This window comes from Poromitra crassiceps, assembly GCF_964638095.1.
Source record: "Poromitra crassiceps genome assembly, chromosome: 25".
NCBI classification, from domain to species: domain Eukaryota; kingdom Metazoa; phylum Chordata; class Actinopteri; order Beryciformes; family Melamphaidae; genus Poromitra; species Poromitra crassiceps.
The window spans coordinates 10,668,849-10,684,117 of NC_139649.1; the positions used below are offsets into that span (position 1 = coordinate 10,668,849).

The following is a 15,269-nucleotide window of genomic DNA, read 5'->3' on the forward strand; positions in this document are numbered from 1 at the left end:
AGCAGATGCGGTGGAGATAAGGCCCGTGTCATCAGATGGAGGCCGGAGGTGTGGGACTGCGGCGCGCGCTCCACTCCTGTGGGAAGACCCGTCATGCCACCTTTCCAGAGGTGACAAAAACAGATAGATAGAGAAATGGAAATGAAGACGAACCCTTGCGCGCACACACACACACACGCACACGCGCACACACACACACACACGCGCGCACGCACACACACACACACACACACACAAGCTGTTTACAGACGAGTGCACAGCCCCTATCCGCGGGACTGAGGACCGCGCTCGACTCCATTTCTCATGGTCCTGCCTCAGCCCGCTGCTGACACAGATATAGTGTAAAGAGATAGGAGCACAGATAGGTATGCATGTGCATGTCAGAATAACCCTGGAGGGGGAGGGGGGGGGGGGTGAGTCTGGAGACACACACAAAGAGTGACGCGGTAACAACACAGGATCCACAACAACATAACCGCCGCACTCCTCCTCTCGTCCATCTCAAACCAAACGAAGCAAGACGTTTTGTGCCACGGCTACTCTGCGTTAAACTGGTTTGGAAGTGCCAGCGTCTGAAATAATGGATTTTTTTTTTTTTTTTTTTGGTCGGTCATTGCAAGGCAAACACAACAACAAAGTGTTTCCTCTGCTGCTGATGAAGCATTGAAGCTAGGATCAGGATTAGAAAGGATTAGGCCCTTTAAAGAGTTGTTTTACCAGAGCATACTAAGCGTGAGAGGGGTCCTTACGGAGGAGGAGGGAGTGTCGCAAAGTGGCCTTCTGACAGGTTTATCAGGTGATCGGAGGAGCGTGATAAAGCTCGAGAGGGGGGCTGCTCTTATTTCAAAGTGTCTCCCCCCCTCTTGGTTCTGTGGGAAAGCCCGGCGCTCCTGCTTTCCACTGCCTCCGCCGGCCGGCCGTGGCGCCCCCCCCCCTCCAGCGCCGCCTCAGCTGCCACCCGAGGAAGTCGCCACAGCCAGACCGCGGAGCCGCCCCGCGCACGCGCAGCAGCACTCCCTGCGCAGGATATTGGGAAAGAATCGGTTAAAGAAAGGGTTCACTTTATCTCGGGGGGATCAATAAAATCTATTGGAACCAGGCAGCGATGCAAGACACTCGTCAATAACACGTAACCTACTTTGTAACTAATCAAGAGGTCCTGGACATGAGATATTCGAGCTGAAAAACCCCCCGTGCTGAATATTCATGTATTTTTGGTTCTTTTGTTTTATTTTGTTTCAAGGGGCCATTATGAACTCACATCTTGAAACGAACAAACAAAAACAGTCCTACATTTTGGTACACATTCCTTTCTTTTGAGGTTTATAACAATATTTAACTATTCGGCATCAGCAATAATTGACACAATCGGGGTCTTAATATAATTGCCCTGGATAGTCACACGGCTGACTGCAATTTTATTTAAAGCAACTTGAGCAGCTTGAGTTGCTTCACAGAGGGGAAAGAGGATGCGTCGGGTCCACATGTGAGTCAAGGCTGTTCCTCCTCCCCTGGGTTTAAATATAGCCCCACTTGCTATTACCCCAGAGAGAGTTATAATGACCTTTTGAACTCTCCTGCGCAAAACACACTCCAGTCAACAACATACTCGGTCCAAATGTTTTTTTCAAACAGCGGCAGAGACCTTTCGAGATGATTCGAAGATTTTATTTCACACACCTTGATGGCTTTGATGTCTGTGTCACGGGTATTGTTTTCACTCGTCTCTATGTGCGGAAATGCTGTTCAGCTGTACACGGAGGAGCGCACGGGACGGGAGGCAGGCGGCGGGGAGTTTCCCACGACAATGGAACAGTTGACCGTGCTTCAACACCTGACGTCTATAGGTGGAGGTCAGAGTTGACCATCAACACCTGACGTCTAGGTGGAGGTCAGAGAGGGCAGCAGCCGGTTGTTGCTGAACAGCCCGGGTGTGCTAGGCTAGCGCTGCATGCCACGGCTCAGCCACGTGTGGGCGGTGTGTTCTCTCACTCACTGCACTTTCGCTCCACCATTTGCTGCTTTATATCAATGCAGTCATGCGAGTGGGTGTTTCACTTTGCAGACGCTGCCAATGAGTAGGCCTATCTCGTGTTCAGTCATAATATAAGCACCATGAGGCCATTTCGAGCTGTCACTGCTCAAAATGTTTCTTTTGGAAAGCGACTTGTACTTGAATACATGATGTGTTGAGTCTTCAAATTGTGCTAATTTAAGACTCAGCTGGCCATTGTGGAGAGTTTTGGTTTCTGTCATGCTGACCACTAAAGGAACGTTTCATGGAATTGCATTTCTTGTTGATTCGAGCACCTTCACCTGGCAGATTGTAAAATATAAATACTAAGTTGTTTGCTTATTGATTGTTGTAAAAATGCATGTAAAAAGAAAGTACAACATACTTTATACAGTACACACACACAAATTGTATATACTTTCTTGTTCCTTTTTTGAAAGTAGTAGTATATAATGTGAGTATTTCTAAGTTCTTAAAATACTAAATGTCGTCTTCCGCGCTTAGGAATTAGTTTGATATTTAGCAACTTATCACAAGGTTTATAAGTGGTGGACATTATAATCAGTTCAGCATTCATAATGTTTTATACCTTCCTGGCAAAGTAACAACAGTGTTTGAAAGAATCATCTTTTTTTGTTTTACACTTTACTTGCGGCCATCAAATACTGCTCGAGCGTATTATTGATGGTTATTATAATACATTATGTCCACCAGTTATAATACTTTATAGACCTTGTTATAAGTTGCTATGCATGATTATAAAGCGTTTTATAAAGCCTTATAAATGCATTAATGTCTTATGAATGTGCTAATAATGCATTATAGACATGACCTTCATAGAAAGTGTTACCGAAATTTGTCATTTTAGGGAATAATATTTGCCGCATTTAGCACACTTACCCTTACATGAGTTTAATGATAGTCAACCACTAACAAATAGTTGCCCCATTATAGTCCCCAATAACATTCAGCTAGTATCAGTATATTCTAAACACTACAATTTAAATGTTTCATGTTTTGAGAATCTATTCTAAAAATCACAATCATCATAACAACGCATGCATAAATGGCACTATAGATTTGTCATGAAATGACTATTCCTGTTCGCAATCATCAACCACAGACAAGAAGAGGCTTCATGTGTCCCAGCATATCTGTGACTGCTGCTGCCTGCTGGTAGCTTCAAAGGACAGTGTTTGTCTTACAGGAGAGCCCAAGTTTTCCTCAGCTCCTGTTCCATCAGAGAATTCACCATTCATTTTCTCCATAGATGTTTTGACAAATCCTTATATAAAGAGTTTTAAGCCTGGAACCAAGCCAACCAGCCACCTACTGAATCGTGAGTGACCACAAAACATTTCACTTGGAGCAAAAACAAAAAATAAAAAGCGCGGCATATTTTTGATTTCCCAACCCCCCCCCCCCCCCCCCCCCCATTTTTATATTTTACTTTTGCTCCAAATATGAAAGAAGGGAAGGTCCGCACAGTGGAGCTCCAATTTACCGTTTTATTTAGCCGTCCAACTGTTTTTTGGTTCCTGCACCTGCTTTAATTTTTTGGGGATGTGCGCGACTGCCTCAAATACCTTTGCTCCAAGTGAAATGTTTTATAGTCGCGCACGATCCATTAGGTGGCTGGTTGGCTTGGTTCCAGGCTTAAAACTCTTTAGCCTACATGAGGATTTGTCAAAATGTCTAATGGAGAAAATGAATGGAGAATTCTCTAATGGAACTGGGAGCAGAGAAAAAGTGGGTGGTCACTGTTGGTCACTTTTTCTTCAATTAAGACCCACAGTAAACTCTGCTCTGTTTGCTTGTAACCTTTCATTGGATTTTCTCCTCTGAGAAGAAGTAACCGGGCTGACCCGGGGGTTTCGTTCTTTCTTTCATTTTTCTTTCGGGTCGTTAAAATCTCAGAACACAAAGTACTTCCTGTATCTTGACCACAAAAAAAGAGCAAACAAGTACACTGGGTTCACTGTAGTATAAAGGGCCCGCGTGCCCTTAAATAGATTCCTCATATGCTCATAAGTTGGCCAATGACAAGCTTTGCGCCCGAGCCCCGACCACAGCGGCACACAGTTGGTCGCCTCCTCCGTTGCCTCGGGTTTGTTTTAGCCCCGGGCTTCCCATGGAGGAGCGTGGTGAGAAGAAACATATAGAATCAAAGAATGGGGGCGTGTGAACGCGTCGACGACGGCGGGAGCGGGGCCGCGCTCAAAACAGTTGGAAGAGCGGCGACAACATGGTCGGAAAAAAAGGCTCGGCGGCTGCAGAAGCTTCTTCTGAGCAACATGGAGGGAGAGAGAGTTGTGACACGAGGGGAGATGTTAACGTGACACATTAGTGGGAGAGAGAGGGGACACACCCAATTCCAAGGAGGCCCGTTAGAGTTCGTCAAACCGTGTGACACCTCACCGCTGCCACATTCTCGTGTCAGCGACACCCGCAGAGACTCGGACGGGCCGCCTCGGGGTGTCGGATGGCATCAACACCACGACGACGTTACCCCCGTTTCCAAATGCATGTCCGTCCGTCTCCCTTCATCATCCCGTTTCATCATTTCCATGTACTTTTCGTATTATTTTTTCAGTTAAATCTATATCCGACCTAATTGTCAAGGAAAGTCAGATGTGTTACTAACGTTTCCTCTAACGTTGTGCAACCTCTTTGTTTTTTAAGGAAGTTCTCGCTACATGTGAAGTGTCAAATGTTCCTCTGCAAATTGCTTTCTTAACAGTGTAGATGTGTTTGCTGGTGTCACACAAGACGCTTTAGGCCACCGTCCACTTAGGCTCACTCTAACTGACACACACACGCACACACAACACACACACACACACACACACACACACACACACACACACACACACACACACACACACACACACACACACACACACACACACACACACACACACACACACACACACTCTTTCATCTACTACTGGCAGCCATAACAATTTATTTTCTGGTACCCTCTTCCCAAAAACTTAGGTCCCAAATTCCCGGATGCAAGTGTCTTATAAAGAGACTGAAGACAGTCCCGGAGGCCTGGCCCCCGCTCTCCAGCGTACGTGGAGCCAGTCCCAGAGGCCTGGCCCCCGCTCTCCGGTGTACGTGGAGCCAGTCCCAGAGGCCTGGCCCCCGCTCTCCGGTGTACGTCGTCGTCGGGCCCCCGCGGGGGGACGACGCATGCTGAGTGTCTGACCCCTAATCAGCGAAGCTCTGCCAACAGCAACTGAGAGCCACAATTATCTGCCCTATAGATAGTTAAGGGGGGGGGGGCTGTGGAAGGGGAAGGGGCTGTCGAGGTGGGGGAGGGGAGGGGGGGGGGGGGTTCTGAGTTAACCTCCATGGCTCGTGTTTCTACTGTGCACTAATGGAGGCCTGTCATCATTACGGACAGAAACAGGAGGGCGCCTGCCAGCTGCATGACCCCCATAAAACAGAACAGGAAATCCTAGCAGGGAATGAAAGGGAGAGAGAGGAGGCCGGCCGGCCGCTCATCTCTCCTCTCCTCTTCCTTTCCCTTCTCCGGCCGTGTCTTCTCTTCTCTTCTCTTCTTCTCTTAAATGACCCCTCCTCCACTCTTTGACCGGCCCGTTTGGCGCTGCTAATGGATCAGGCTGCGTATCAATAAAGCACTAGAGTAGAATAACTTTGCTTGAGAAAATGCACTGTCACCTGGATGGAAGGAGGTGAACACACTGTGTATTCATCAGAGCAATAAAAAGGAATGGGTATGCGGGGCATGTTTATTGGAATTTGGACCCGAAGCTAAAGTGATTGGGCCCTCAACGTCAATTTCACATCAGCAGCTGCACCACCACGGTTCATTTACCTTTGTGGGTTTTTTTTACGCCAATTAACGTCCTCGGTTGCTCACCTCGTGTGGTGGATCAGGCTTGTTTTATAGAGTTTCTGTTACACTGGGAGGGAACCTGTATAATTATTACATGCAGAGAGGGCTCGCCCTTTGCGCCGTTGTTACCAAAGTCCAGGGTCTGTATTGTGACCGGACTTTGTCACACTCCTGTCAGTGGTGCCCGGTGGAACGTGACAGAGGGACTTTATCAGAGAGGGCCTTCCTATCAGATCCACCAGGAGCTCGTGCACAAACAACGCTGAGCGCCGGCTCCCCAGGAAGCCAGGTCCCGGTATTACAGCCAATAAGATAGCAAAGGCCAGCTTTATTGTAGCGTCGCGGCTACATATTAATCCAGTCCGTTCTGTCCTGTGGAGCCCGTCATGTGAGAACTTTAGTCATTTACAGTAGTAGTGCTGCCGTCGTAATTTAATTACTGTGGAACCCTTCAGGATGTGGCAACGGAGGAAGTGCCTTTACGGTCGGTCCACGCAGGAGTCAAGGTGATGGGTCACGAGACAGCAGCCGCCATACAACCTTGTGACATTTTACATTTCAGAATCAAAAAAATACACGTCAAGATGTTGGGATTCAGATAAAAAAAAAGTGTAAAAAAAAAGTGAGAGAGAGAGAGAAAGTGCGCATGAGTGTCTGCGTTGGTGTGTGCGTGTGTGTGTGTGTGTGTGTGTGTGTGTGTGTGCGTGTGCGTGTGTGTGTCATGTCTGCGTGTGTGATCGCGGCATGATTCACGGGTGTCACAACTTCTGCGCAGAAACGACTGGACATCCTGAGCGGAAACCACAGACGGCGGAGCTGCGTTTTCCTGCGACACTCACAAACCGAACGCTCTCACAAAGAGTCACTTGACTGGACCCTCATATAGGAAGTGAAAGAGGAAGCCCCCCCCCCCCCCCCCCTGTCCATCGCCGCACTCTCTGTGCTCTGCGCTTCTTCACGTGAAGCCCGCGCGTAACAGACGGGGTCATCAGCGCACAGGCCTCAGCCCGTTGCTCAACAACAAAAATGGCAAAAAGAACCGGCTCGGGCTGGTATAATGTTCTTCTGCCACTGGGGGTCAAACGTCTGGTCGGGTGTGACACTTGGCCCCAAGAAGATTACCGACAGTCATCATTCAGCAGCACAGAATTCATTGATTGATCACCAGTGTCTGTTTGAAACAGGGCACTGATTGAGACAAAAGCAGTCTTGTTTACCCTGCTGATCAACTAATTCTGAGTCGCAGGTCCTATCAGCGACGGGGCCAAAGCAAAGCAGCTGTTTTGCAATAATTTACTCGACAACATCTAATCTCTGATGGGCAAAAGAGATGTCTGGTTTCTTTGGGATAGCCTAGCCAGTCAGGAGCTCTTAGACAAGATAGTGCTGTTTCACTCAGTGTGGCCCTTGGGTCTTTTTTTCTTTCTATTTTTTTTTTACAAGGTGGACGTTTTTGGGCAAAGCTTAAAGGAACACTCCGCCCATTTTCAACCAGCTTTGTATCATTAGAACATCAGTAGTATATCAGAAAACTGTAAACGGTTTTGAAGTCTGTCATTTAATTTGACAGTTATTGACTGTTAAAGTGTGGACCAGTGACATTACTGGTCCACACTAACTCAAATTAATAACTCATTAACTCAAATCAACTCTCAATAACTGTCAAACTAGATTAATGATGAATAGTTTGACAGTTATTGAGAGTTGATTTGAGTTAATGAGTTATTAATTTGAGTTAGTGTGGACCAGTGATGTCACTGGTCCACACTTTAACACTCAATAACTGTCAAATTAAATGACAGACTTCAAAACCGTTTACAGTTTTCTGATATACTACTGATGTTATAATGATACAAAGCTGGTTGAAAATGGGCGGAGTGTTCCTTTAAATATTCCACTTGCTAACCAACTAGGTTAGACCAACCAAATCTGTGTTTTTATTTTACCATACATCCCAGAACACGCCGCTAATGGCGTTAGCATTGACCATCGACATACTGTTTAACGTTAGCATTTGAGCTAACGCTATTGTAACAAACATTGCACATGCAACATTACTGCGTGTACATTTTAAAGCCAGAGCGAAGTTTCTGGTATCATCTGAAACTAGAAGACCTAATGCAGGGGTGTCCAAACTTTTTTGAATGGGGGCCAGATTAGATCATGTCAAATTAACAGGGGGCCGGCCAGCTGCTTCTCGCATCATATGGGTTATAAAAATAAAAATAAAAACCACATACAATACAATACAATTGTACTCTAAAGATTTTGTTTGCCATCTGAAAACATTAGTTCCGCCTGTGTTGTTCCTACTTGGTGCTTGTCTACAAACTGTATGATAGTGCTGTCATCATTAGGTGAACAGAAAGAAACTGCTAATTGAACTTGCTTGATGAACCAATACTGTGTGGAGGAGGGCCACATACAGTATATTTTGAGAGACAAGCCGAGGGCCACTTAAGATCAGTCAAAGGGGCTGCATCAGACTTTGGACATGCCTGACCTAATGTATCCGTTGGTACAACCATCTCATCCTAGCTTGTTTGCGAAGGGGGCTAGAAAAAACACCAAACAGGCTCAATTTTGGCAAGAGAAAAACTGGTATGGCCAGTTTCAAAGGGGTCCCTTGATCGCTCACCTCAAGATATCTGAATGAGAATGGATTCTATGGGTACCCGCGAGTCTCCCCTTTACAGAAAAGAGAGTGATGTGCTTATTTGAAAAATGCCATGTAATAGGAGGGCCGAGTAGAAATGCATTACAAACATGAATATTAGCTGTTGCACTTACTGTGTTTACTTTTGTATACTGAATAATGGTTTGTGAGAGTCAATTGCACTGGTATATCACTCAGGAATGTGAACGTCCACCCGTCCCCGTTAAGTTCATTAAATGATTGGAAGGAGTACTAAATGCATTTGAATATGAAACATATAAATGTTGGTATAATAAACGTTGGTTGCCATTTCGATTGGGTTTACAATAGGCTACATGGTGGAAGTGCACGGTCACAATCTGGCCCTCTGGTACTAGCGAGGACATTTCTTTGTGGCCCTCTCTATCATCAAAGTTGCCCATCCCTGGGCCTGTAGCTTAACCCTGAACACAGAAGACGGGTACGACGACGCCACGTGGAAGTGGCCGAGCGATGTTTGAGTCTGGGGGTCCGCTCGCCCTGCCAGCCAGCCAGCCCTCCCTCATGGCCCGAGGCCTCTCTGGCTGTGTTCATTGGTGTCGGTGTAGCCGGGCAGCCCCGCATTCCTCTGCCTCTCCCCACACAATGGTGAGTATTTTCCAGCATTCCTCTGTCTGTGTCCACTGTCTGAGCTACAGCCTGGCCTTGGCAAACCAGCACCACCACCATGTCCTGCACCAATCCAATCCCCGGTTTGACCCCAAATCCACCTCATTTTTGGGCGTTTTAACATTGTTTTCACTGAAAAAAAGAATATCAGCTATTTTGTTCATAACAGTACATCGCAATTAAGTCTAGAGCGATATGTTGTACTCTTGAATCAGTGGGTAATGAAACATGCCTCTGCAGAGGGTGTGTGCGTGTGATAATGCTGCCTCTTTATCCTGCTTTCTTCAAAGCGCTTGCTCTTTTCCCCGCAATCACTCCCCGCTATACCCCTGGATTTACGATTTTCCTCTCCCTGCAAACGTGTCTATATTCAACCATTTTGGCCCAGTCTTTATCTTTCTCTCGCCTCCTCTCTCGTTTCTGATGGCACAGCCGTGCAGACACCTTCCCCTCCTGCTGACTCAGTAGCCAGCCTCAGGCGCTGTGGGCTGGGGGTGTTGGTGGCAGGGAGGAGGGGGAAGTGCGAGACTCCCACATCAGGCCCGGCCAGCCTATCACATGCGAGGGAAAAGAGCTGGCTAATCGTTTCTGCAATGGCACCCTGCATGCTGTCATACAGGACCACAAACCGCTGTCTTCTCCAACATTCGTACTTTATAACGCAGTGTTGCATGCGAGTCCACACACGTGATGTATGCATGTACACAAATGCCCAAAACATGCACGTAGATGTGCAATGTTGGGAAGGACCGCACCCACTAAAATGTGTGCGAGCATGTACACACTCGCACACACACACACGCGCACGCGCGTGCACGTGCACACACACACACACGCATGCATCTACATCATGCACACACGCATCTACATCATGCACACACGCTCGCAAATATACTCAAATATAGTATGTGCAAATAAGCGCTTCCATGTTAAGGAGTTTAATCCAAAACATATATTTGGGAAAATGTTATGATGTTCAGCACTCATTTAAAATGGCAGCTGATTATGTATCAGTTTATTATTAGTAGTTGTATTATCTAAAATGTTATTATATTTTGTAAGTAAATGCCTTTAATGAACATAATAATTCATAGTGAGTCTTACTTTCCCGACAGCAATACTTTTGTCAGAGTATAGGGACATTTTACTATATATATTGTTTTTAAATGGTGGATATCTCATTTTACAATGAAACTATCTGTAAATATATTCTTATAGGCATCATCTATGGGAGAAGATCCTTCACCAATGACACCACAGCAGCACGGAGGAGCATTATTCACTGTCATAATCAACCTGGTGTATTTTCTGCTACATCCTTGATGATGACAAACGCAATCAGCTACGTCACACGGGTCCTGCAGGGCAGCAGGCCGAGCCTCTGGGATAAGACCTGCGTTCAGCACAGGAAAGTGCTTTTGCACCTGTGCTGTGATTTTGAGGCTGCGTTCACTGAACAGAGGGGTGAGGTCAACACTGTCAGAGGTCACACACATGACAAGAGAACCTGGTTTTCCAGGCCTAAAGGATGGCACCATTAGCACAGCCACCTGCCCAGCTGAACCCGTGCAAAGGGGGGATCCGTGAGAAAGTCTTTGAGAAAAACATTTACGACGCACTCAGTACATGACTCTGACGCTTTCCGAACACCAGCCAACCGCAGAGGTTATAAACTCAATTTACAATGTAGCCACTTATCGCATATTATCACGCTGGCCCTTGGAACTATTAGGGTCATCTAAATATTATTGTAGTCCTGAACTGAGAATGATCTGTGTACAGGAAATTAGCTTGGAGGATTTCAAAATGGTACCGGCGAGGAAGAGAGAGAAAAAAAACATATCAAGTGAAAGAATTCCTCTGGAGTTGGCCGGCCGGAGTGCGCAGCAATGTGCTGTGGTTGTTGTTTTTCTTTTCCTCTGTTAATGAATGCAGAGGTGACCTGTTTGTCTGAGGAAGAGAGCAGAGGGGAAGTCTGATTTCCACTCCATTTTATCTGTGGCCCACAGGCCCTGCCAGTCAGCCCTCTGTGCTTTCACATGCCGGGGTCCCTCAGGAAGCAGCACTCCACGAAGGTCAAAGGTCGGGGAAGAAGGGAAAGCCACTCGTCCTTTCATTTACCAGCGAACCAACAAATACACGGCTTGTGCACGTTACTGTGCGCGTTCCCTCCTCGGCCCTCGAATATTGAAACCGAGGTTTGACTGAGCGTTGTACTCAGAAAGCAAGCTCAACTCCGTTATGTATTATTATTTAGCTTGTCGCTTTGACAAAATACTAATACTGGACTCAAATTTAAGTAATGTTAGACCTTGAACCTCTTGAATCTGGTGTTGCTGGGTTTCTATTGTACGGGATGATTTCAGAACGACGGTTTATAGTGATGACGATGCTTTTTTAAATACGTGTACGTTTACATCTAAACTGACAATTCACTTTGAAATTGTTACTATATGGCATGTTTCAAACCCTTAATTTAATGTATGTACAAATATTGTGTCAGATGTAGTCTGCATTATGCATTTACACACTAAAAAAACAACTTGGGATATGTAGCCTACATATCGTCAGCATGATTATTCAAAATGCTCGAATAGCTTCTATAGGCTAAGTGTAATGAATCACACCATGAAGCAAATTACAAAGAAAAGTGTGCATGTGCATTCAATGGAAATACTTTACTGTTAGATAGTAACAATGCCAACTGATGAGACACAATCTTAAAAAGTCACAATGGCTTTATTGATCCATAGTAGATGAAAAAGAATTTAAATACAAAACAATGCCAGTCAATATTGAGGGGAAAAAACATTTTTTTTCTTACATCATTGTATATTATCTTAGAAAGAAAACAAAATAAGGAACAAATCTGTCCAGCAGAATCAGCTTCATAAAAATAATGGAAATTTAATCTCTAGTATATGATTCTTTTTGGGTATGTTATCTATTTTCAGGAAGCGTGAACACAAAATATGGACAAACATTAGAGCAGAAAAAAACTGAGCAAAGCAAAATCACCATCAGCAGCCATGTAAATTGAGTGGTAACTGAAACAGAAGAAGGCTAAAATCCAAATACATTAATAATCGGAAATGGATATTCTCTGATTTCAAGTATTTCCTTTCAGACAAAATACAGATAGGCCTATATAAAATAAAAATAAAAAGATTTCATACATGTCCTGCATGCATGATTCAATGTAATTTTCCATTCATAACTTGTTGCCTATCAATTACATTTATTTGAGAGATAGACTCGGTATATCCCACACTGATTATGACCTGTATGATGATGAATCAATAGAATTATTTGTGAAACAGGTACAGGACTCACTGTCAACATATGCCTCCCTCCCTATAGGGGAAATAACATCAGAGCTCTGCAGGGGGGGAAACAATCACTCACATTAAATACTCAGGTGAGGAAGGGTTATCACTTGTAGACCCAGTTTCGTGGTAACAGTTTGCACTGGTCAGTTTCTCGCATTTAAGTTTATATGCGTCCCTCTCCCGGGCCAGTCTGTTGAGTTCGTGTTTCAGCTGCTCCACTTGGGAAGCCAGGCTGGTCTTCTCGTGCTCCAAAACGTGTTTCTGCTGGACGCGCTTGTAGCGGCACGACTGCGCGTAACCTCGGTTTTTCAGGGTCCGGCGCTTCTGCTTGAGACGCATCACCTCGTCCTTGCCCAGGCCTCTCAGGTGCCGATTCAGCTCCCTGACGGTCATGGAAACCAGCTGGTCGTCGGAGAAGTGCTGGTCAGCGTTGTTTCGCCTGTCGTGGCGGCTGTGGTGCTGCTGGAGATGGTGGTGCGCACCGAGGACCTGTTGGGCCTCCGGTGACTCGGGAGACTCCAGGTCCTCTTTGCGATACTGGTCTTGACAGTGGCTGCTCGGCATGCCTTGCATGTCGGGGTGACCCGCCAGTCCCGCGTAGTGGTGGACGGGGTCGTTGAGGTGGCCGTACCCCTCGAATTCGGCTTGGAAAGGTGGCGCGTGGTGGCCGTGGTGCGCAGACGGATGGCCGCCCTGCTGCGCCGTGGTGCCGATGAGGGCCTCCACCGCGTCCTCGGGTGTCAGACCGAACGCTTGGGGGTACATCTGCTGCGGGTAACCAGCGACAGCGTTGTTGGCTATCCAGAAGTGGTCGCCTCCGGGGTTATTTCTCTGCTCGTTTGGGTTGAGGTTTGGTGACGAGGGTACCGAGTTGCTGGGCGTGCTGCCCGGGGTGGACGAGACGGAGTCCGGTCTTTGAAGCTGGCTGCACTGGCCGATGAAGGAGCGGTCCATCCCCTGCATCGCCTCCTTCTTGACGCCGAACTTCATCAACTCGAAGTCACTGACGAAATCCATGGGGGTTTTCTGCAGTCCCAAATGCAAATGCGCCTCGGCGGTCATATTCTTCGGCAAGCTGGTCTCCAGAGAGAGCTCCAAAAACGCTCGCATCAGCTTATTTCATGCAGCCTGTGAAAATGTTCGCACTCACTTTGAAAATGACAGTAATTCCGAAATTTGACTAGGGTTCAAGCCTAGAGAGAAAACCATGCGTGCGTAAAAAGACTCCAACCTTATTCTACCCGGAGGTGAACTAGTTGTGTACCGCGCAGAGGCTTCTGGGGTCACAAAACTAAAGTCCGCTGAGATGCCAGAGGACTAGATCCACCTCTGCCTGTTCAGGAGAAGCGCACTTTCTTCATAAAGCTGCATTGGCATGATGTCACGCCTTGCAGACTACACCTCCATGCTCCTCTCCAATGAAAAGACGCTGAAGAGGGCAATTTGCATAAAAGCTGATGCGAGCGTGTCTTCAGAAGCTGCTCGTGATGATCATTTCGACCAAATCCTGGGCGAAATAATGCACAGTGGCACATTCTTCTATTTTTTCCACATTCGACTTCCCACTCGTACAAATGGATCATGTCTACATGTTTTTGTTCCATTTATTCTCTCGGCTTGTTTTGCGTTCATCACAATATTAATCTGGCATGGCCAACTGACATACACACCCTTGATACATTAACCTATTTGAATCATTTAAAGAAGATTAAATCCTCACTAAACTCGCAGGACTGAATTTGCTTAGGCCTACTTCAAATTATTACTGAAATTGTTGAACTACAATTTGAAATTTGTATTCAGCATTCAGTTAGTGAATAGTCTGTCTTTATTAAATGGTGTTTTAAGCATATTGCCGTGCCTGTATGAATTCCCTCTAACAACAACAAAAAGGGATATGGAGGTTGCAGGACAATCCATTGTCACTGTTGTGGTTGCTGTGTTCATTTTCTTAGTACATGGGTCAATACTGACACCTTGTGGCCGTTGGCTTTCACTGCTGGTTTCGGCATAGAAAAGAAGTGGAGCTTCATTTCAACCCACCATTGCCAGTAAGGGTTGGGTTCCATCACCTCTGACTTACTGTCATCACTTATGTTAACTGAATAAACACATAGCCTACCATAAGTGTTGTCACTGACATGTCTCTCATGCTCTGTTGTCACACAACTCCACAATCAGAAAAACATTTGACTTGATTCAGGCAGGTATGATAAATATGATAAAAGTCTAAGAAGAAAAGGTGCATGAAACAGTTACACAACATGCTTCAGTTGGCATAATTAGCCAGCTAGCAATATATGGTTTAAGACAAGTTTTTCTAGGGGTCACATTTGTTTCTGCCATCTATCTATCTATCTATCTATCTATCTATCTATCTATCTATTTGTCACATGTGGGCAATGTTTCTCTGTTCTGTTTCAATTTTTCTCCCACTGATGATGCCATCAGTGATGTCATAAATCACTGTTGATGACATAAGTGACTTGAGCAATTGTGCATTGTGACATCGCTGATGTCATCAGTGACATCATCAGCATTGTGACATCACTGATGACATCAGTGATGACATCTTGTCTTTTTGCCTCCCCCCTCTGTTGCACCTCAAATAGGCTAAATGCAGCTATCTTGGTATAGGATGGATTTAGTCTCTCTCTCTCTCTCTCTCTCTCTCTCTCTCTCTCTCTCTCTGTATACACAACATCTATCCCACATGACAGTAGTGTTCTGTTTGCTTCACTGACTATTTGCTAAACA

The 15,269-nt window shown here is 45.8% G+C and overlaps 1 protein-coding gene across 1 annotated transcript; it reads right to left on the reverse strand.

Annotated features, from left to right (window-relative positions):
- Positions 1-11,903: 11,903 nt before the first annotated feature.
- mafbb (v-maf avian musculoaponeurotic fibrosarcoma oncogene homolog Bb) lies at positions 11,904-13,829 on the reverse strand. The gene has a single exon (XM_083660885.1). It carries the CDS (start codon positions 13,620-13,622, stop codon positions 12,585-12,587), a length of 1,038 nt encoding a protein of 345 aa, XP_083517011.1. The 5' UTR covers positions 13,623-13,829; the 3' UTR covers positions 11,904-12,584.
- Positions 13,830-15,269: the final 1,440 nt, after the last annotated feature.